This window comes from Podarcis gaigeae (assembly GCF_964106915.1).
Source record: "Podarcis gaigeae genome assembly, chromosome: 2".
NCBI lineage: Eukaryota > Metazoa > Chordata > Lepidosauria > Squamata > Lacertidae > Podarcis > Podarcis gaigeae.
The window spans coordinates 117,470,632-117,492,034 of record NC_139679.1 but is presented as its reverse complement, the minus strand read 5'-3'; the positions used below and the strand labels follow the sequence as shown (position 1 = coordinate 117,492,034).

Here is a 21,403-nt window from a genome sequence, read left to right as displayed (position 1 = left end):
CACAACACAACACAACAACAACAATCCTCTTTTTCTCTTATACATTTTCGGTTGAATGAGCAATTTGCAAAATATCTGAATTAACTGTCAACCCTACCAGCTCTTCCTCTCCCACCCACCTCCTCTTTTTCTTTTAAATTGCTTTTTAATTAAATTTGGGAAAGAACAAGAAACAGTACCCACCAAATTTCTAATAAGTCCACATCCAAACATCGTCCAATATTTGCCTATAATTAAACAACCACTGCCATCAAAAAGATGATCAATTCTTTGTTTCTTAAACTCTTATTATTTTTAAATATAGAAAACAAATAAAGCATTATTTTTAAATATAGAAAGCAAAGTTTTTTGTTGTCCCCCCCCCAAACTATCACTCTACATTCTGCAGTTATTGAGCATGCTTACTCCTTGCTGGGCTGATTTGGAAGAATTTCTCACCCCTTTGTGAAGTGAAAGGATAAGAAAGAGGGATTTATCATAGAATCATAGAATCATAGTGTTGTGTATTGAGTCAAAGGATTTTATATCTGTATTATTATTGTCTGTATTTGCATTAGGGTAAAGTAACTGCCTTTTGGTTCCAGAGGGTACAGCTACTATTGGTTCATTTAAGCTGCTGTATTTGGATCCTCTGTCTTATTGGTTGCCTCCAAAAGGCAGGACTGTGATTGCCTGATATTGTTCCCTCCAAAATGTATCCTTTCTAGCTAGTTCCCTGTCCCTATAAATGTAGCTCTCCCCTCCTCAAGTTTCAGTCTTGTTGCGTTAATAAAGAAGTGTTACTAGAGAACTGTCTCCAGCATATTATGTCAAGAGAGCTGAAATCACAAACCCCACGTCACAACCCATAGAATCACAAAATCATAGAGTTGGAAGAGACCACAAGGGCCATTGAGTCCAACCCCCTACAAAGCAGGAAACATCTATATCTAGATGCTAGGACAGAGATGATAAGGAAAACAAGAAAACAGGAAGATTCAATGAGAGGTAAAGGAGGTGCTGTGGGATGGGTGGAAGTCAATGTTTGTTTTTCTTTTTCGTGTTTATATTATTAGCTTGTAAGATATGGATTTGGTTTTTTTTTTGTATGCTGGTTTTTGTGTTTTGTAGATTGTTATTTTCTGATATTTTTTGTGTTGTTGTTGTGTGGAAAATACTAATAAAATTTACAAGAAAGAAAGAAAGAAAGAAAGAAAGAAAGAAAGAAAGAAAGAAAGAAATGTGTGAGAAGGAGATTCTGGCACTTCCTTCCTCTTGCCATTTGCTTCCTGATCTGCCTGTTCCATTCAGCGGTGGCCATGTTTACCTGAAATGGTGAAGTTGTTCCGAAGAAAGAAAATTGGATCTTTGTGTGATCTTCTGGCTCAAAGGACTGGGCCTCCAAGTAACCCTTCAGCAGTTCTGGCAAAAATATGGATGCCAGGGCCGTGTCAAAGGGAGCCTGGCGGATATCAATCTGCGTGGAAGAGAAAATGTTTGGGGGGCTAGAGTCACCTCCAGACAAAACTACAGATGGTCACATATCGTCGTCCTCCTCACACCTGTGTGCCTTTCCAAGTTCCCTATGTACATCTAAGACACAGTCCAGAGAGCAAAGCCCATTTTCAACCCCATTTTTCAGTGGAAGAGTGGGAGACTTTGACTTAGCAGCTCTCTGGACCTGGCAGGAACTGGTCGTGGGGCAGAAGGACAGAGTCAAAAGAAGGACCTCTTACCTGTGGATCCATTGCAGAGTCATAGGATGTGACCCCAAAAGCAACTCCCTTGAAATTCACGGGATCTGGGCGCATGAGAGCCAAAGCCAGCCTTGGGAGAACGATGGACTCACTTTTCCCACTGAAGTTCAGCTTGAAACCTATTTGTTCCAGTACCTTTAAAATGCTAAACAACAAAGGGAACAAAACAAGTGAGCTTTGTTTTATGGCTCTCACAACTAGACGGTGGGATCCCCTTCTCTCTCATTATCGACCCATGTATTATTCGATTTGGTCCTTACTACACCAACAAACGTGGGACGCGGGTGGCGCTGTCGGTTAAACCAAAGAGCCTAGGACTTGCCGATCAGAAGGTCAGCGCTTTGAATCCCCGCGACGGGGTGAGCTCCCGTTGCTCGGTCCCTGCTCCTGCCAACCTAGAAGTTCGAAAGCACATCAAAGTACAAGTAGATAAATAGGTACCACTCTGGCGGGAAGGTAAATGGCATTTCCGTGCACTGCTCTGGTTCGCCAGAAGTGGCTTAGTCATGCTGGCCACATGACCCGGAAGCTGTATGCCGGCTCCCTCAGCCAATAAAGCAAGATGAGCACAGTCATCCGTGACTGGACCTAATGGTCAGGGGTCCCTTTCCTCATAAGGCATCGTTTCCAGGCCTTTGACCATTTTGGTTGCCCTCCTCTGGACACGTTCCAGTTTGTCAGTGTCCTTCTTGAACTGTGGTGCCCAGAACTGGACACAGTACTCCAGGTGAGGTCTGACCAGAGCAGAATACAGTGGCACTATTACTTCCCTTGATCTAGATGCTATACTCCTATTGATGCAGCCCAGAATTGCATTGGCTTTTTTAGCTGCCGCGTCACACTGTTGGCTCATGGCAAGTTTGTGGTCAACCAAGACTCCTAGATCCTTTTCACATGTACTGCTCTCAAGCCAGGTGTCACCCATCTTGTATTTGTGCCTCTCAATTTTTTTGCCCAAGTGCAATACTTTACATTTTTCCCTGTTAAAGTTCATCTTGTTTGTTTTGGCCCAGTTCTCTAACCTGCACAGGTGAGCACTGGCTATTAACCATGGTGGCTCTTCTCTGCCTCCACAGCTGGAGGCAGCAACGATTCTCAGTCCCAGTTGCTGGAAACCAAAGGTGGGCAGACTTGGGGACTTCCGGAGGCGGCGCGTCCGGCAATGGCTGCCCTTTCCTAAGTGGGAAGAGGGAGCTCTACAGGAACGGGTCGTCCGCTACGGCGCAGCGGAGACCCTTACCGGGAAAACCACGGGTAGCGTAAGCCTGTGGCCGTGGGACTCAGTGGGCACCTGGAGCGCCCCCAGAAGCGCAGAAGAGACCTCGTAAGAGGTCTCGGAACGTGGAAGGGCTGGCGCGGTGCTGTGAGTCAATCGCTCTTTCTGCAGAGTGAAGCCGCGAAGCTGCTGTCGGTGAGCGCTGTCCTCTTTTCTTGGGGAAATTCGGCTTAAATCAACAACTCGTGAGTAACAGCGGAAAAGATAAGGGTTGGACTATAAATTTGCTGTAAATTTGGCTGAAAGCGAGAGACGTAACCAGGAAGTCCGTCTCTTGTCACTGCTTAAGATCTAAAGCAAAGACTTTGATGTGTGGCGCCTCTGAAGAGGTGTTAAAAGGCAATCAACTTCTACATTAGTTTAAACTATTTCAGGACTTAACTTCTTTAAAGTTTTACTTCAATATATGAACTGTGTAACCTACTCTGTTGGATTAACAAAGGGACAAAGAATCCCAGGCATCGGATTGCCTAGACATTAGAACTGTCAGTTTGCAAGACTTGGATATTTTATTGCTGGATCTAGTAATATCTGAGCTTTAATGGAACTGTTGCTGTGAATTGCTACAGTGTACACTTATTGAAATATTGTTACCCTCTGAAACCGACTCTGCTAAATACAACTGCTGAAGGTCTTTTTGAGACTATAGATAGTTTGGACATTGCTTTACAGTATTTAAGTTTAGAAAAACTTAATCAACGGACATTAATAATCAGACTTCTTCCCGATAATAGAAGCAAGCTCCCCCTAGAGGATTTTTGGACTTTAACAAAATCTGACTTTCCTTTTGGTTTCCTTTCCTCCGACTGGATTGTTTATTTTATGGGCTGGTGGATTCTCATGAGAACATACTCAGTTTGACCTTGACAGTAGATAAAAGTGGAATGAGCGGTACTGGGAGGCAAACAAGAGCAGCCAAAGCAAAAAGACAAACAACTCTGACTTTGGTCTCTCAGCCACGTAGGTCATCCGTGCCGGATGCTCGGGAATTAGAAGAGAGTGAGCAGCTGTTTGGACTAGATATGGCAGCAGGTGGAACTGCTTCAGTATTGGACAAAATATTTGAAAAATTGGAAGGCTTGGACAAAAAGGTGGATGAACAAATGGCAAAGATTGACCAGACCAGAGACTGTGTAAACAAGTTAACTGAACAAGTTACGTCAAACGCTCAAGCAATTAGTAATCTATCTGAATCCACCGTAGAAAATCGGAAATTGGCAGAAGAAGCCATCCAGAAAACTGTAGCACTGGAGCAGGAGGTGAGACCACTGCATAAGCAGGTAGGGGACCAACAAGCCTACCTGTCCATGATAGAACTTCAGGCACGGGAAAACAACTTGAAATTGAGGTTCATTCCAGAACTTGAACATGAACAAGGGAACCTAACTGAGTATCTAACAAAAGAGTTTTCCAAGTGGTGGAACTTGGAGGAGGAAAAGGACTTTAAAATTGTGACTGCTTTTAGACTTGGAAAACTTACAAGAAAAGACAAGCCCAGAGATTGTTTGATTACTTTAAGATTCAAGGAGGAGAGGGATAAAATATTAGGATTACACTACGGAAAGTCACTGGAAATTTTGGACAAAAGAGCAGAGGTGTACAAGGATATTCCTAAACAACTTTTGGATCTTAGATCTACTTATCTTGAACTAGTGAAGTTGCTGAGGAGCAATTTAATTATCTTTAGGTGGGAATTCCCACAAGGACTGTCCTTTACGTTTAGGGGGAAGAAGGTGAAAATCAAAACTGCAGAAGACAGAGACAAATTTTTGAATACTTACGGAGAGGATCTTCAGAAAGGGATTGACAGACCTCCTGGGGCCGAACCACAACTTGTACCTACACCTACACCGGCGGGGTCTCTAGACCAGGAGAAAAAGATACCACCACCAGATCAATAACAGATTTGACCAGAATGTCTCTGCAACTTCTTAGTTGGAATATAAATGGCGCCAACATCCCGGAGAAAAGAAGAAGGATATTTCATATTTTGAAAAAAGAACAATTGGACATTATTTGTCTGCAAGAAACACATGTGACTAGGCTACACAGAAAAGTGTTAATAAACAAAAGATTAGGCCAAGAATTTATTTCTTCAGATCGAGTAAAGAAAAGAGGCGTGGTGATATATGCAAAAGAGAGCCTGTCACCAAAACTCCTATTCAAGGACGAACATGGACGAATTCTGGCAATTGAGATTCAGGCTCAAGGTGAAAAGTTTTTATTATTAGGAATCTATGCGCCAAATGAGGGAAAATCGGAATTTTACAAGAAGCTGCATGAGATTATGCTGGACTATCTGGACTATGATAACATCATTATGTTAGGAGATATGAATGGAGTGGTATCAACTAACATGGATAAGTCACAAAGCCATAACGTGACAAAAGATGGCAGACTACCAAAGACATTTTTTGAAATGACTGACAACATGGACTTGATTGACATCTGGAGAACAAAAAATCCCCTAGAAAGACAAGGAACATTCTTTTCTGAAGCCCAACTGACATGGACAAGAATTGACCAAATTTGGACAACTAAAGGCCTGGCCCCGAAAATAAAAAAGTGGAAATCTGCCCAAGAACCTGCTCCGACCATAACGCTGTCAAGATGGATATGAGACTAACTCCAACCGGCTCCTTCAGATGGAGGATGAATGACAACTTGTTTAGAGATCAGGATATTGTTAAAAAGGCCCAAAAAGCTTTGAAGGACTATTTTGAGATAAACCTGAATACTACAGTCGAAAAAAGAACTGTTTGGGACGCAAGTAAGGCGGTGATGAGAGGGTTTCTGATACAGCAGAATACAATCAAGAAAAAAGCGCAGAACGACAAGAAAGACAAGATCTTGGAGAAAATTAAAGAAGGTGAGAAAAAGTTAAGATCGAAACCGAAATCAAAGGAGATCTTAAGAGAAATTAAACACTATCAAGTACAATATGCAAAAATGATGAACCAAGAAGTAGAATGGAAGATCAAGTTAATGAAACAAAGATCCTTTGAATCGGCAAATAAATGTGGAAAGCTGCTAGCATGGCAGCTGAAAAAGAGACAAAAGCTGAACACAGTAACAAATTTGGAAATTGAGGGAAGAAATATTCAGAACCCGATGGAAATTAGAAAGTGCTTCCAGAGATTCTTCAAACAACTTTATACACAAGGGCCACAAAATGATTCAGAGATAGATCAGTTTTTACGGAAGTATGGTTTACCAAAGTTGTCTCTTAAGAACAGAACAATCCTGAATTATAAAATAACACAATTAGAAATTGAGGAGGCCATTCAGAACATGCAACTGGGCAAGTCTCCAGGGCCAGATGGGCTTACCTCCAAAAATTATAAGACATTGAAAGACTATTTGATGCATCCATTAATGGAGGTTTGCAATGAAATTATGGAAGGGAAAAAGGCACCGGAGTCATGGAAAGAAGCTTTCATCACATTGATACCCAAACTAGAATCTGAAAAGATGCAACTCAGGAATTACCGCCCCATCTCCCTTTTAAACGTGGATTATAAAATATTTGCAGACATTTTAGCAAGAAGATTTAAAAAAGTACTAAATGAAGTAATCCATAAGGACCAAGCAGGCTTTCTCCCAGGTAGACATTTGTTTGCCAACACAAGGAACATTATTGACATTTTGGAACTTTTGCAAACAAATATTAATACAAAAGCTGTTTTAATCTTTATAGATGTGGAGAAGGCCTTTGATAACATCTCTTGGAAGTTCACGAAGAAAAATTTGGAAGGAGTGGGAGTGGGGCGGGGGTTTTATAATGGGATAGAGGCAATTTATTCAGAGCAAAAAGCAAAATTGATAGTCAACAATGTGGTGACAGAAGAGTTCAGAATTGAGAAAGGAACACGACAAGGTTGCCCTATATCCCCTTTATTATTTATTTTGGTCCTGGAAATGCTCTTGAATATGATTAGAGGAGACCGGTTGGTGGAAGGTATCCAGGTCGGAGCGAAACAATATAAACTGAAAGCATTTGCAGATGACCTAGTTTTGACCCTACAGGAGCCAGAGCCTAGTACTAAAAGGGTATTGCAACTGATTCAGGAATTTGGTCGAGTGGCAGGATTTAAACTTAATAAACAAAAAACTAAGGTTTTGGGGGAAAATTTGACTTCTTTAGAGTCAGAAAGGTTTCAAAAAGAGACAGAATTAAATGTGGTCAAAAAAGTCAAATATCTAGGGGTAAATATAACAGTGAAGAACAGAAATTTATTTAAAGATAATTATGAAAAATGTTGGTCTGAAATTAAAAAAGACCTAGATGTCTGGTCAAGATTGAAACTTTCCTTGTCAGGGCGTATTGCTGCTGTCAAGATGAATGTATTGCCAAATATGTTGTTTTTATTTCAAACTTTGCAAATAGTGGACAAAATGGAGTGTTTTGGGAGGTGGCAACGAGATATTTCTAAATTTGTCTGGCAGGGCAAAAAGCCCAGGATCAAGTTTAAGATATTAACTGATGCTAAAGAAAGAGGGGGCTTTGCCCTGCCAGACTTAAAGTTGTATTATGAATCAGCAGCCTTTTGCTGGTTGAAAGATTGGCTACTTCTTGAAAACACTGATGTTCTAGATTTGGAAGGATTTAATAATGCGTTTGGTTGGCATGCATATCTGTGGTATGACAAGGTTAAAATACACAAGGCTTTCAAGAACCATGTTGTCAGAAAAGCAGTGTTTAATGTCTGGTCAAAATATAAGGACTTATTGGAAAATAAAACCCCAAGGTGGCTATCACCAATGGAGGCTAAGGCCCCGAAAAGACTCAATATGGAGGCCAAATGGCCGAAATATTGGGAAATAATAGAAAAAGATGGTGACAACTGGAGACTGCAGAGTATGGAGAAACTAAAGGGGAAAGTGCGAAATTGGTTACATTACGCTCAGATTAAAGAAGTTTTTAAGTTAGATAAAAAATTAGGATTCCAGGTGGAAAAATCAAAGTTAGAAACAGAACTGTTAGAACCCAGCTCTAAGACACTTTCAAGAATGTATAATTTGCTGCTAAAATGGAATACACAGGATGAAACAGTCAAATCAGCTATGATAAAATGGGCACAGGACATAGGGTACAACATCATGTTTGCTGACTGGGAAAAGTTATGGACCACCGGTATGAAATTTACGGCATGTAATACCCTGAAAGAAAACATTATGAAAATGATATACAGGTGGTACATGACCCCAGTCAAGCTTGCAAAGATATATCATTTGCCTGACAATAAATGTTGGAAGTGTAAAGAGGCTGAAGGAACATTCTTTCACCTCTGGTGGACGTGCCCTAGAGTGAAGGCTTTCTGGGAAATGATATATAATGAGCTGAAAAAGGTATTTAAGTACACCTTTCTTAAGAAACCAGAGGCCTTCCTCCTGGGCATTGTTGGCCAAAGTGTGCAAAAGAAGGATCAAACTTTTTTTATGTATGCCACAACAGCAGCAAGGATACTCATTGCTAAGGGCTGGAAAACTCAAGATTTGCCCACACTGGAAGAATGGCAGATGCAACTGATGGACTATATGGAACTGGATGAGATGACCAGCAGAATCCGAAACCAGGGAGAAGAATTGGAGGAGGAGAACTGGAAGAAGTTTAAAGACTATCTACAAAAGCATTGTAAACTGTATGAATGTTAAGAAAAATGTATGATCTGCAACATCAGGGCTCCAACAAATTAATAATCTATATGTCTAAAAGTTAATGTAATTGAAAAATAAGATAAATTGTGGATAAATGGTATTCTATAATTAACCTTTGACAAGAGAAATTTAAAAAATTAAATTTGAGATTTGAATATTGGGAAATTTTAATGGACAAATTAAATTAAGTTAATAATTTGCTGGTAAAACTTATGAGTTTAGAGAGTAGGAACAAGAGGCATGAGGAAGTCCAAGGATGTTTATGAAATGAGGATATCTGAATTTGGTATGTTTTTTTATATATATCTTTATTGTCAAACAAAAATTTAATAAATATTATATATATAAAAAAAGACTTGGTTGTGGGCTTCCCATTGGGGCATCTGGGCAGCCATTTAATGTATTTTTTAATCTTTTGTTGGAATCCGCCCACAGTGTGTGTATGTATGTATGTATGTATAATAATAATAATAATAATTTATTATTTATACCCCGCCCATCTGGCTGGGCCTCCCCAGCCACTCTGGGCGGCTTCCATAGAAAGCAAAAATACAATAAAATGTCACATGTTAAAAACTTCCCTGAACAGGGCTGCCTTAAGATGTCTTCTGAATGTCAGGTAGTTGTTTATCGCTTTGACATCTGCTGGAAGGGCGTTCCACAGGGCGGGCGCCACTGCCGAGAAGGCCCTCTGCCTGGTTCCCTGTAGCTTTACTTCTCGCAATGAGGGAACCGCCAGAAGGCCCTCGGCGCTGGACCTCAGCGTCCGGGCAGAATGATGGGGGTGGAGACGCTCCTTCAGGTATACTGGACCGAGGCCGTTTAGGGCTTTAAAGGTCAGCACCAACACTTTGAATTGTGCTCGGAAATGTACTGGGAGCCAATGTAGGTCTTTCAAGACCGGTGTTATATGGTCTCAGCGGCCGCTCCCAGTCACCAGTCTAGCTGCCGCATTCTGGATTAGTTGTAGTTTCCGGGTCACCTTCAAAGGTAGCCCCAAGTAGAGTGCATTGCAGTAGTCTAAGCGGGAGATAACCAGAGCATGCACCACTCTGGCGAGACAGTCCGCAGGCAGATAGTGTCTCAGCCTGCGTACCAGGTGGAGCTGGTAGAAAGCTGCCCTGCACACAGATTTGACCTGTGCCATGGACAGCTGTGAGTCCAAAATGACTCCCAGGCTGCGCACCTGGTCCTTCAGGGGCACAGTTACCCCATTCAGGACCAGGGAATCCTCCACACCTACCCGCCACCTGCCCCCCAAAAACAGCACTTCTGTCTTGTCAGGATTCAACCTCAATCTGTTAGCCGCCATCCATCCTCCAACCGCCTCCAGGCACTCACAAAGGACCTTCACCGCCTTCACTGGTTCTGATTTAAAAGAGAGGTAGAGTATGTATGTGGGACGCGGGTGGCATTGTGGGTTAAACCACAGAGCCTAGGACTTGCTGATCAGAAGGTCAGCGGTTCAAATCCCTGCGACGGGGTGAGCCCCTGTTGCTCGGTCCCAGCTCCTGCCAACCTAGCACTTCGAAAGCACGCCAAAGTGCAAGTAGATAAATAGGTACCGCTCCGGTGGGAAGGTAAACGGCGTTTTTGTGCACTGCTCTGGTTCGCCAGAAGCGGCTTAGTCATATAAATTAAGTGAAGTCTCATCATTAAAAGATCGGTGTGTCGGAGCGAAACGGAAAGGGGGGGGAGGAAAAAAACTTTTTTTTTTGTCTTTCTTATGTGAGTACCCAATAATCCCCCCCCCCGAGAGAAAGAATCGTTGCAAATTACTAATCACAAGCAGGAGATTAAGAACTGTGTGGAAATGAATTACTGATCAAAGAGAGGACTGGTGGGAACATCGGGAATGGAAAGCTTTGTGACGCAGTTACAAATGGAGATTCGTCAAGACAGGCCTGCCCACAGGAGGACGAGGGGGAGGAGGACCATGGTCATCGGAATGTGAATGTATGGTTATCGGAATGTGATTTTGACCTGGCAGGGCCTCCTGAGATACAGATTGGCAAGCCTGTGGAAATCAACGGACAGACTGTGGGAATGTTCTTTACGGAGGTGTGGAAATGCCGTCTGTCCTTTATGTGATATGGCTCTTGGAGAGTGTAAAATCCACACAGGATATGTTTGTTTTCAACCCGCTTGTGAAGATTATCAGAGATCACAAAGAAAGGAATATATGATAACAAAGAGAAGATGAGGAAAATAATAAAGAGACTATCTGGACAGAACTGGACAGAACTGTGAAATTAAAGCAGCAGCAAGAGTGATGTTTGGATCCCTTTCGGAGCTCGAAGTTTTAAAAATTTGCTGTATAATTTGGAACTAATGTGATTTGGATTTAATGGGATTTGATTGGCCTGTTAATAATTTTTTTTTTAAAAAAAAGAAGTAGCTCAGTCATGCTGGCCACATGACCCAGAAGCTGTACACCGGCTCCCTTGGCCAATAAAGCGAGATGAGCACCGCAACCCCAGAGTCGGCCACGACTGGACCTAATGGTCAGGGGTCCCTTCACTCTTACCTGTATGTATGTATGTATGTATGTATGTATAAATTTATCATTTATCATTATTACTACTACCCCTGTGAGAATAGGATGCTGGACTCGATGGGCCATTGCCTGTTCCAGCAGCCAGTCTCTTCTAACGCTCTCACTGAATTAAGTGGGCAAATGGAGGACAGGAGCAAATCATGCCTCCTCCTAGCATTAGGAAGCCTGCCTCCAGTTTCACAGTTTTTTACACCATCTGCTACCCAAAAAGGTGCTGAAGTGAGAAACAAAAACAAAAAAAGACACTTGTTTGGTCCTGGTTTGGAAGCAGCCTTCAGATTTTTCAGTTCGGCTTGTAGCAATTGCAAACTACGTTTCCTAGTAAGTGCTTGCATGGATCTTGAATCTGGTTGCCCTAAGGGTGAAGGGGAGGGGATAGAGCAGCCCACACGCCCCTTGCCTGGATCCCTGGGATTCTGCTGCCCTAGGAATCTGGCTGTCCTGCCTATGACCCTGATGTGAAAAAACAGCCTAATTTAACTAGAGAAAAGGTGCTGTGTGAAAGCTGCTACTCAGATCACTACAGCTTGGCAAGCTACAGTAGGAGGGGGAACGCAGTGGGGAGAATCACGACACGACCCAGCGCTTTTTATTCAGCAAGTCTATAGTTCTATTTTCAGCCCCCCAACATAATGTTTGATTCCCACGTGTTAAAAAATGAGAGGCTGAGGATCCCACATTGCATTTCAAAGACCCTGACAATTTTAGGCACCACCTCCGTATCCCAAACTCACCCCCCTACCATGAGATTGGTTTAGGCCCAGGGTTGAACCAGCAGCCCTTGGAGTGAATCTGGCTGCCAAAATTGATTTGGTCCACAGTCAGCAAGCTTTAAATGAGTTGCAGCATTTTGATTCAATTGCCTCCCCCATTTTGAGCATTTTCATCAGGGGGATGATAGCGCTTCCACTGTTCTTGGGGCCTGGTCTCACCACCCGCCATGATTCTGTGGAGGATTTCGCCCTGTTGGGGATTCCTAGCTTGCAGGATTCAATCTGTCTTTAACATACAGGGTGACACCACTTCTGGTACATCCTTCTCTGCTCTTCTTAAAAAGTTTGCACCCAGAGATAACTGGTTCTCTCCATTCCAACAGGTTTCTGTTGTGCCCACTATAGTGTTATAGATTTGGGGGGTGCGGAACCCCCTAACCCTAGAAATTAATAAATGGTAGGGATTTTGATTATTTTGCGTAGTGAAGGGAAGATTGGAGGCCAGTGGAAAAGTACAGGCTAAATTTCCTTTCAAAGCCAGGGCCTCACCTGGGGTTAGAGACATTAACGTGACAAAAAGTGCTGATGGTCCTTCTAAGAGGATATTGGGCCTGGGAGAAAGAAGGTTGCCAGGGTAACTGGGTGTGAAGTGACAGGAAAAGAGAGTCTTTAGCTAGGTGTGCTGGGAAGAAGAAGGAGAGAACCAAGAGAGAGATCCATCTTGGGCAGGCTGGCTGAAGGCTGGCTGGGAGAGATGCTTTTGACTGCTGTGGGGAACAAGTTCCTCTTGAAAGGACCATGCTGTGGGATCCAGACTCCCTCCATGTAGACTGCATGCCATGAAGGAGGGCCCTCCTACACTAGCCCTTCCCTGACAAAGTTTCCTTTATGAATGTTGGGGTTTGGGTTTGGGGGGAAGGGGTTAATACAAGGGAGTATTAAATCCCCTAGCCAGGCTTTGCAAAGCTTGTCCCCTCCAAATGTTTCTGAACTACAACTCCCATCACCCAGCATGGCTGCATAATGTGGGGGCTGATAGGCGTCAGAGGCAAATGGGAACGGGAGCACAAAAAACCCTGGAGAATAAGCAGCTGGGCAAAGGCTGTCCTAGTAAAGGTAAAGGGACCCCTGACCATTAGGTCCAGTCATGACCGACTCTGGGGTTGCAGCGCTCATCTCGTTTTATTGGCCGAGGGAGCCAGCGTACATGCAGCCAGCATGACTAAGCTGCTCCTGGCGACCCAGAGCAGTGCACGGAAACGCCATTTACCTTCCCACTGGAGCGGTATCTATTTATCTACTTGCACTTTGATGTGCTTTCAAACTGCTAGGTTGGCAGGAGCAGGGACCGAGCAACGGAGCTCACCCCGTCGTGGGGATTCGAACCGCCGACCTTCTGATCGGCAAGTCCTAGGCTCTGTGGTTTAACCCACAGCGCCACCCGCACCCCAAGGCTGTCCTAGTTACACTTTAAAGTCACACAAGGATCCTTCTTTCCTGTGTGGGTAGCAACTGATTCTCTGGCAAGACCCCTTACCTGTTGATCTGTCCTTGCAAGCCCTGGGCGTTGGTAGCCTGTGTCAGAATGATATCTATTATTTGTAATGCTTTCCTCACCAGCGCCTCGCTGATCTCCTCACAGTTGGCAATTTCAGTGAGCTTGCTCACAAGGACCTCAATTTTTTCCTTACTCAGCTTAGAAGAATTCAGCAGAATCAAAATGAGATCTGCCACTTCCTCAGCGTTTTCTGCAACAGAAAAAAAAATGCAAGTAGGTTTTTCTTCCTCACGAATGAAGGCATCACCAGGAGGCTACTTGGTATTGGTACAGTGGTACCTCGGGTTAAGTACTTAATCCGTTCTGGAGGTTCGTTCTTAACCTGAAACTGTTCTTAACCTGAAGCACCACTTTAGCTAATGGGGCCTCCTGCTGCCGCCGCGCCGCCACTGCACAATTTCTGTTCTCATCCTAAAGCAAAGTTCTTAACCTGAGGTACAGTGGTGCCTCGCAAGATGAAAAGAATCTGTTCCGCGAGTCTCTTCGTCTTGCGGTTTTTTTCGACTTGCGAAGCAAGCCCATTAGCGGCTTAGCGGATCAGCTGATAAGCGGCTTAGCGGATCAGCTGATAAGCGGCTTAGCGGCTTAGAAAATGGGGGGGGGGAGGGAAAAAACCCCGCAGGAACTCACAAGACATTTTCGTCTTGCGAAGCAAGCCCATAGGAAATTCGTTTTGTGAAGCACCTCCAAAACGGAAAACCCTTTCGTCTAGCGGGTTTTCCGTCTTGCAAGGCATTCGTCTTGCGGGGCACCCCTGTACTATTTCTGGGTTAGCGGAGTCTGTAACCTGAAGCGTATGTAACCTGACAAGAAGGACACTGACAAACTGGAACGTGTCCAGAGGAGGGCAACCAAAATGGTCAAAGGCCTGGAAACGATGCCTTATGAGGAACGGCTAAGGGAGCTGGGCATGTTTAGCCTGGAGAAGAGGAGGTTAAGGGGTGATATGGTAGCCATGTTCAAATATATAAAAGGATGTCACATAGAGGATGGAGAAAGGTTGTTTTCTGCTGCTCCGGAGAAGCGGACACGGAGCAATGGATCCAAACTACAAGGAAGAAGATTCCACCTAAACATTAGGAAGAACTTCCTGACAGTAAGAGTTGGAATTTGCTGCCATGTGGAATTTGCTGCCAAGGAGTGTGGTGGAGTCTCCTTCTTTGGAGGTCTTTAAGCAGAGGCTTGACAACCATATGTCAGGAGTGCTCTGATGGTGTTTCCTGCTTGGCAGGGGGTTGGACTCGATGGCCCTTGGTGTCTCTTCCAACTCTATGATTCTATGATTCTATGATTCTATGAAGCGTATGTAACCTGAGGTACTACTGTATTGGTATGGGGACGAACATGCCTCTCTTTCTCTCGAAGGAGGCAGACCTGGGAATGGTAGTCAAGGAAGGATATAGGCTTATAAGGATCTAGAAACCTGTCTGAAGAAGTTGCCTTGCCCAGGGACCTGAAAGACCTTCTTCTCTGGTCTGTGGCTCCTGGCCTTGTACAGATGAGGCAACTCCTGGCCAAATTTTATGGGTCTCACCATTATCCCAAGGCTCCTTGCTGGATTTCCATCCCCCAAACCTTGTGTGAGCTTGGCCACAGGCAGGGCACCCAAGAACATGGACCCGTTGTTCACCCCACCCCCAGAGAGCCACGCTCATGAAGTAAGCACAAGTTCAGATTCCTAGCAAAGTTGAAAGCTGTAGTGATCAGGTGGGATTGCTGTGAGGAATTATAAAAATACGGAGCAAGCCATTTGCGTCAGAAATGAAAGCATGGCGTTGACTGGGCTTGAGCCATTTGATATGATTTCTGATCAATCCACGCCTCTGCATCTCTGTCCTATTTCTCTTGCTTGACAAGTCACGCACACAGACCAGTTGCCGGTTGCTTCACCAGGCATAAAGATATGAGGTAGCTTTGATTTAGCTTCTCTTGGTTTTGTTAATCTTAGGGCCAAGAAGAGAGTTCACAAGGAGATGATAAAGATGCCTATCTTTGTATGCCATCCTCCCTCTCCTTTTTACTGCTGTTTATGACCTCCGGGGTTTGCTAAAAGCATTCCTCCTTGATTCCTATTTTATTTACTCCTATGTATACGTGCTCAGGGACGCGGGTGCCGCTGTGGGTTAAACCACAGAGCCTAGGGCTTGCCGATCAGAAGGTCGGCGGTTCGAATCCCCGCAATGGGGTGAGCTCCCGTTGCTCGGTCCCTGCTCCTGCCAACCTAGCAGTTCGAAAGCACATCAAAGTACAAGTAGATAAATAGGTACTGCTCTGACGGGAAGGTAAACGGCATTTCCGTGCGCTGCTCTGGTTCACCAGAAGCGGCTTAGTCATGCTGGCCACATGACCCGGAAGCTGTACGCCGGCTCCCTGGGCCAATAAAGCAAGATGAGCGCCGCAACCCCAGAGTCGGCCACGACTGGACCTAATGGTCAGGGGTCCCTTTACCTTTACCTTTATGCATGCTCAAGTAGGAAATAGTTTCTTTGTCGTTACAAGGATTTCACTGATCTGACTCTGCCCCACGTGGAGATGTTTTTGAAATGCTCAGAGCACATCTGATTGGTTCTTACAAGGACTGTGTTAAAAGTTCTTTTGTTAATAAAGGGACCTGGGCCAGGGTGTGACAGATTATTATGCGCACTTCCTCCCAGAGTCTTGCTGGCCAAGCCTCGTGTGTATTCTATTAATCAGAGTCCAATCCTTCCTTGCTTTTGGAACGCAACTAAAGCCGCCCGGGAAAACCAGCATAAGAGGAGCCTGATGACTCTGAGCACAAGACCCCTCTCCTTCCTTGAGTTTTCCAGAAACTGACATTCAGAAGCATTGCTGCCTCTGACTGTGAAAGCAGGGCAGAGGTGTCATGGCTAGTGGCCATCAATAGCCCTCTCCTCCTCCATGAATTCCTTCAATCCTCTTTTTATAGGTACCCCTGCCCATACGGGCCAGTCGTGTCCGACTCTAGGATTGTGCGCCCATCTCACTTAAGAGACACCCGGAGACACTTCCGGGTCACGTGGCCAGCGTGACAAAGCTGCAGCTGGCGAGCCAGCACCAGTGCAGCACACGGAAACGCCGTTTACCTTCCCGCTAGAAAGCGGTACCTATTTATCTACTTGCACTCAGGGGTGCTTTCGAACTGCTAGGTGGGCAGGAGCTGGGACCGAAAGACGGGAGCTCACCCCGCCGCGGGGATGCGAACCGCCGACCATGCGATCGGCAAGCCCTAGGCGCTGAGGTTTTACCCACAGCACAGCGCCACCCGCGTCCTCTTTTAAAGTCATCCAAATTGGTGGCTATCACTGCCTCTTGCGTCAACAAACTCCATGTGCTGCATGAAAGAGGACTTTCTCTTATATGTCCTGGAAACCCCTGACCATTGGTTACGTGGGCTGCTAGAACTGCAGCCAAACAACACCGGGAGGTCTACAGGTCCCTTGTCCCTGGGGTTTGAAGGAACAGACAAACAATAACGTCATGACATCATGGATAAGAGGATACAGAGAGAACATATGATAGCCAGTGCTTTTCTCCATGGTACTCACCATGAAGCTGTTACAGTAAGTGCCACGCATTTAACCAGTGCTTTTCTTCTAAAGACAAAAGGTGTCGGTACTGTGTACCTTTGAGCACCCCCAGAACCAAAGCTATTGGCAAAACCTATTGGTGTTTCGCAACTCTCTGACTAGTTGCAGGACCTTAGCAAGACCTAGCAGAGTAAACGCAGAATCCACGGAAGCAATTGGCGACTTGGCTGCAGACAGGATAGATGAAGGAGGAACCAGGAACTTGTAGTTAGGTGTTTATTATATACAGTGTGTTAAGTTGTGGGCGAACATAGCAGACGACACAGCGATTTCTCCAGAGCAGCTCTTTACTTGCAAGCTGGACAGAACTGAACAGCAAACAGCTCAGCTGGCCTGCTTTTATAGGCAGCCGGCTGTCAACATTGTAGCAACAACATCCCAGAGTTTCCCGCCTAAAATAACTGACGTGGACCTGAGTGAAAACTATCTACAGACCTGAGTGAAAACTATCTACAGTATCCCCCTGCTGGCCCAGGGTGAAATTTCACTACATAACACCGTGGATTATTTACAGGAACAGAACACGGATCTTTTGCTAGCTCTCTCATACACAACTCACAACTCCTACACTGACACACAGAACTCTGAACACTGAACTCTGAACTCTGAACTAACACATTCCAGTTAGTAGGCCATTAATTATCACTCCTCAGAGAGAGCTTGACCAATCAGGGAGCTGTCTCCATGCCTCTGTTATCACCAGGCAGACTTACTCCTTCAGATTGCCTTCTGGCTGTCTGCCAAATCTTAATTGACTCTGTATGAGTAGCTGCACGTATTCAGATTTCCCAACAAAAGCCTGATGATAGCCATCTTCAAAGATCTAAAGGGCTGTCCCATGGAAGATGGAGCAAGCTTGTTTTATCCTGCTCCGCAGAGTAGGACCCGTATCCCAATTTTTCCAGTTACAAAAAAAGGAGGAAATTCCAACTAAACATCAGGAAGAACTTTCTGACAGTAAGAGGTGTTCAACAGCAGAATGGTCTCTCCCAGGTAGTGGTGGACATTCCTTCCTTGGAGGTTTTTAAGCAGTGGTTAGATGGTCATCTGCCATATTTAATCTAGTTGAGGTTCCTGCATTGCAGCAGGTAGGACTGGATTACTCTGGGGGTCCCTTCCAACTCAACAATTCTATGGTTGTATGTCAAGCAAAGAAAACCCACTTACCCACTGTGATGGTCATGTTTTTCAGTTCCATGATAGTATTAGGTAGCGTTTGCACCAGCTGGCACATAGTCAGGTTTTGTCTCCTCCAATAAGTATTTCCCGTGTTGATATTAATCACACTTCAAAATATAAAGGAGAGAAAGAGAAACCAAGAGATATTAAGAGCATGCATTACCAAGACCACATAACACCGGTCTTGCAAGACCTACATTGGCTCCCAGTACGTTTCCAAGCACAATTCAAAGTGTTGGTGCTGACCTTTAAAGCCCTAAACAGCCTCAGTCCAGTACACCTGAAGGAGCGTCTCTACCCCCATCGTTCTGCCCAGACACTGAGGTCCAGCGCCGATGGCCTTCTGGCGGTTTCCTCGCTGCGAGAAGCCAAGTTACAGGGAACCAGGCAGAGGGCCTTCTCGGTAGTGGCACCCCTCCGTGGAACACCCTCCCACCAGATGTCAAAGAGAAGAACAACTATCAGACTTTTAGAAGACATCTGAAGGCAGCCCTGTTTAGGGAAGCTTTTAATGTTGAACAGACCACTGTATTTTATTACTTTGTTGGAAGCTGCCCAGGGTGGCTGGGGAGACCCAGGCAGATGGGTAGGGTATAAATAAGAATAAATTATTATTATTATTATTATTTAAGCAGGACTGTCAGGAACCGTGCTGTATCATTCTGGGCCTGGGGAACGAGCACAGCAGTCGCAGGCTTCAGAGAGCGCAGAGGTGCGTCACATAGAAGCATGATGAAAGCCATCTTAAAATATCTCAGGGACCTACCCATGGAAGAGGGAGCAAGCTTTTCTTCTGTTCTGGAGAGTAGGGCACAAACCAATGGCTTCGAGTTACAAGAAAGGAGATTCCAACTCGACATTAGGAAGACCTTTCTGACAGTTAAGAGCCATTCAACAGTGGAAGGGAGAAGCTCAGAACATGGTAGACCACTCTTCATTGGAGGTCACTAAGCCGAGATGGGATGGCCACCTGTCAGGCATTGTTTAGCTGTGATTCCTGCACGGCAGAGGGTTGGACTGGATAACTCCAACTCCAATGCATTTAATCTTGTCTTCCTGTTTGGCGGCCATGGCGAACGGCTGCCCATTGCATCAGAGCTGTCTTGCACGGAATATTTTGAGGATGAGATGGGAGTAATCACCCTCCCAAACCCCCCAGGGTTAGGGGGGGCAGCTCCACCCACAGATCGCCCAACACTTGCTCCCAGTCTGGAAGGAATGAGGGGGCTGGGGGGGGGGGTGTAAAGCACCATGCATTTCTTCGGCAACTCTCCAAAGCTGTCGCCATGAGCAACAAACACTTGCTTTTTAAGATGAAATTTGGACTTAATTAACGGGCATGCTCTGAGCGAGGGGAGATAAAGAATTCTGCAAACTGATTCAGCCATTGGGGTACCAAAGGATTCGAGTGGAAGAAGGATTATCATTATCATGGGACTGGTATGTCGGAACAGAAGTGGGGTGAGCCTCCATTATTTCCTTTTGTTATATTTTCCATTTGCTATCTTACTTGGCAAATCTCCCTGGAAGGACTGCCTGCCTGAAAGAAAGATTACTTCATTATTGTTATGATTAAGGTTTAACTACAGAATTAACTGTGTGGAATTGGTTTATGAATTTTGCAATTCCTTTTAACGGATCAATAAAAGAATAGACAATGGAAATTATGGTTTCTAGCTAAAGTACAGGCTTATTTGTCTTGGAAGGAGATAAAACAAAGAAGTTTGGATACCGTATTTTTCCATCTTTAAGACGCCCCAAGTATAAGACTATTTTGGGGGACTCAGATTTAAGAAAATGGGGGGGAAACATTATATTTTAGGAAAAAGCCTAGTCTTATACGCGGAAAAATACGGTATATGCCTGGTACAAATAGCGGAAAGCCAGATTTCCTCCAGCTTGGGATGTGTTACAGTGGAATTTACAGGAGTGAGAAGTGAAAGTGAATTGCCACGGACAGATTGTTGGAGTAGACAGAGGTAAACAAAGAAAATAAATATGAAGGATTTTTTTCTACACAGAATCATACTATATTGGTCTAATCCGCCTGCTAGACGAACTCAGAGGCTGTTAAAAACAAATGAAGGGTCAATATCGGAATGTCTTATTGGAACTACCTGGACTAATTAAGAGAAGCAGCAAAATTGTGAGTGAGATCATTGCTCCCCGAACCTCAGAGCATGGGAAGTCAACCAAAGACTTATAATTTGGTATAAAATCTGGATCGTTCAATTATTTTATAATTTGGAATTTTTAAATGTGGTTTTTATTGGATTGTTAAAATGGAAAACTTAATTTTTTTTTTTTTTAATCTTGTCTTGTAAAAGGCCTTGAAAGCGCTGTTGCTTTCATGTAAACTGCCTTATGAACCTTCACAGAAAGGTAGGGTATAAATGCATTCATACAGGTGAAATGTGTTGAGGTTGAGGAAGAAGAGAGAAGGACCCACAACTCACCACGCTCTGGTAGCAGATTGGTCTCCGTTCATCTTGCAGCGCTGAGATGCCACAGTGGCAGGAGGTGTCTCCAGCCACTCGTAGGTCCCCTTGTATGTGGATGGCGGTGTGTGCTGAGAGCACATCTTTGGGTCTTGGAGCAAGAGCAGACAATGAGAGCCAATTCCACTGGACCCAGCCAATCCAGCATCCTTTCCCCCAACAACCTCCAGAGCATGAAGGCAAGAGCCCTTCCCCCTCTTTTGCTGCCCAGCGAACGAATAATCAGTGGCAGACGGCTTCTAAAAGTGGAGATTCTAGCTGTCATGGCTGATAGCAGTTAGCCCAGCCCTGCATGCATTTGTCTTAACTCCCTTCTAAAACTGCCATCACATCCACAGTATACTGCTATTGAATTGTATATATACAGCAGTGAATTTACCAGGCGATGGTAAAGAGATCTCTTCATATATAGTGCTACCTTGGTTCTCAAACTTAATCTGTTCCGGAAGTCCGTTCCAAAACCAAACCGTTCCAAAACCAAGGCACACTTTCCTATAGAAAGTAATGCAAAACAGATTAATCCGTTCCAGACTTTTAAAAACAACCCCTAAAACAGCGATTTAACACGAAGCTTACTATCTAACAAGACCACCCTTCCACAAAATGAAAGCAATCATCAATGTACTGTACTATAAAATAAA

The 21,403-nt window shown here is 44.4% G+C and overlaps 1 protein-coding gene and 1 long non-coding RNA gene across 4 annotated transcripts in view; both read right to left on the bottom strand.

Annotated features, from left to right (window-relative positions):
• Positions 1-21,403, bottom strand: part of LOC310838313 — a 437,762-nt gene that overhangs the window by 227,123 nt on the left and 189,236 nt on the right. The gene's annotated exons all lie outside the window — the stretch shown is intronic.
• The window catches only part of LOC310837197 (adhesion G-protein coupled receptor G4-like), a 60,760-nt gene that overhangs the window by 20,020 nt on the left and 19,337 nt on the right, over positions 1-21,403 (bottom strand). For all 3 annotated transcript variants that reach the window (XM_083723243.1, XM_083723244.1, XM_083723245.1), the window contains 5 exons: positions 20,721-20,853; positions 18,253-18,371; positions 13,478-13,688; positions 1,716-1,881; positions 1,307-1,456 (listed from right to left, as the gene is read on the bottom strand). In XM_083723243.1, coding sequence (XP_083579369.1) covers positions 1,307-1,456; positions 1,716-1,881; positions 13,478-13,688; positions 18,253-18,371; positions 20,721-20,853 — 779 coding nt within the window. The remainder of the gene's footprint in view (positions 1-1,306; positions 1,457-1,715; positions 1,882-13,477; positions 13,689-18,252; positions 18,372-20,720; positions 20,854-21,403) is intronic.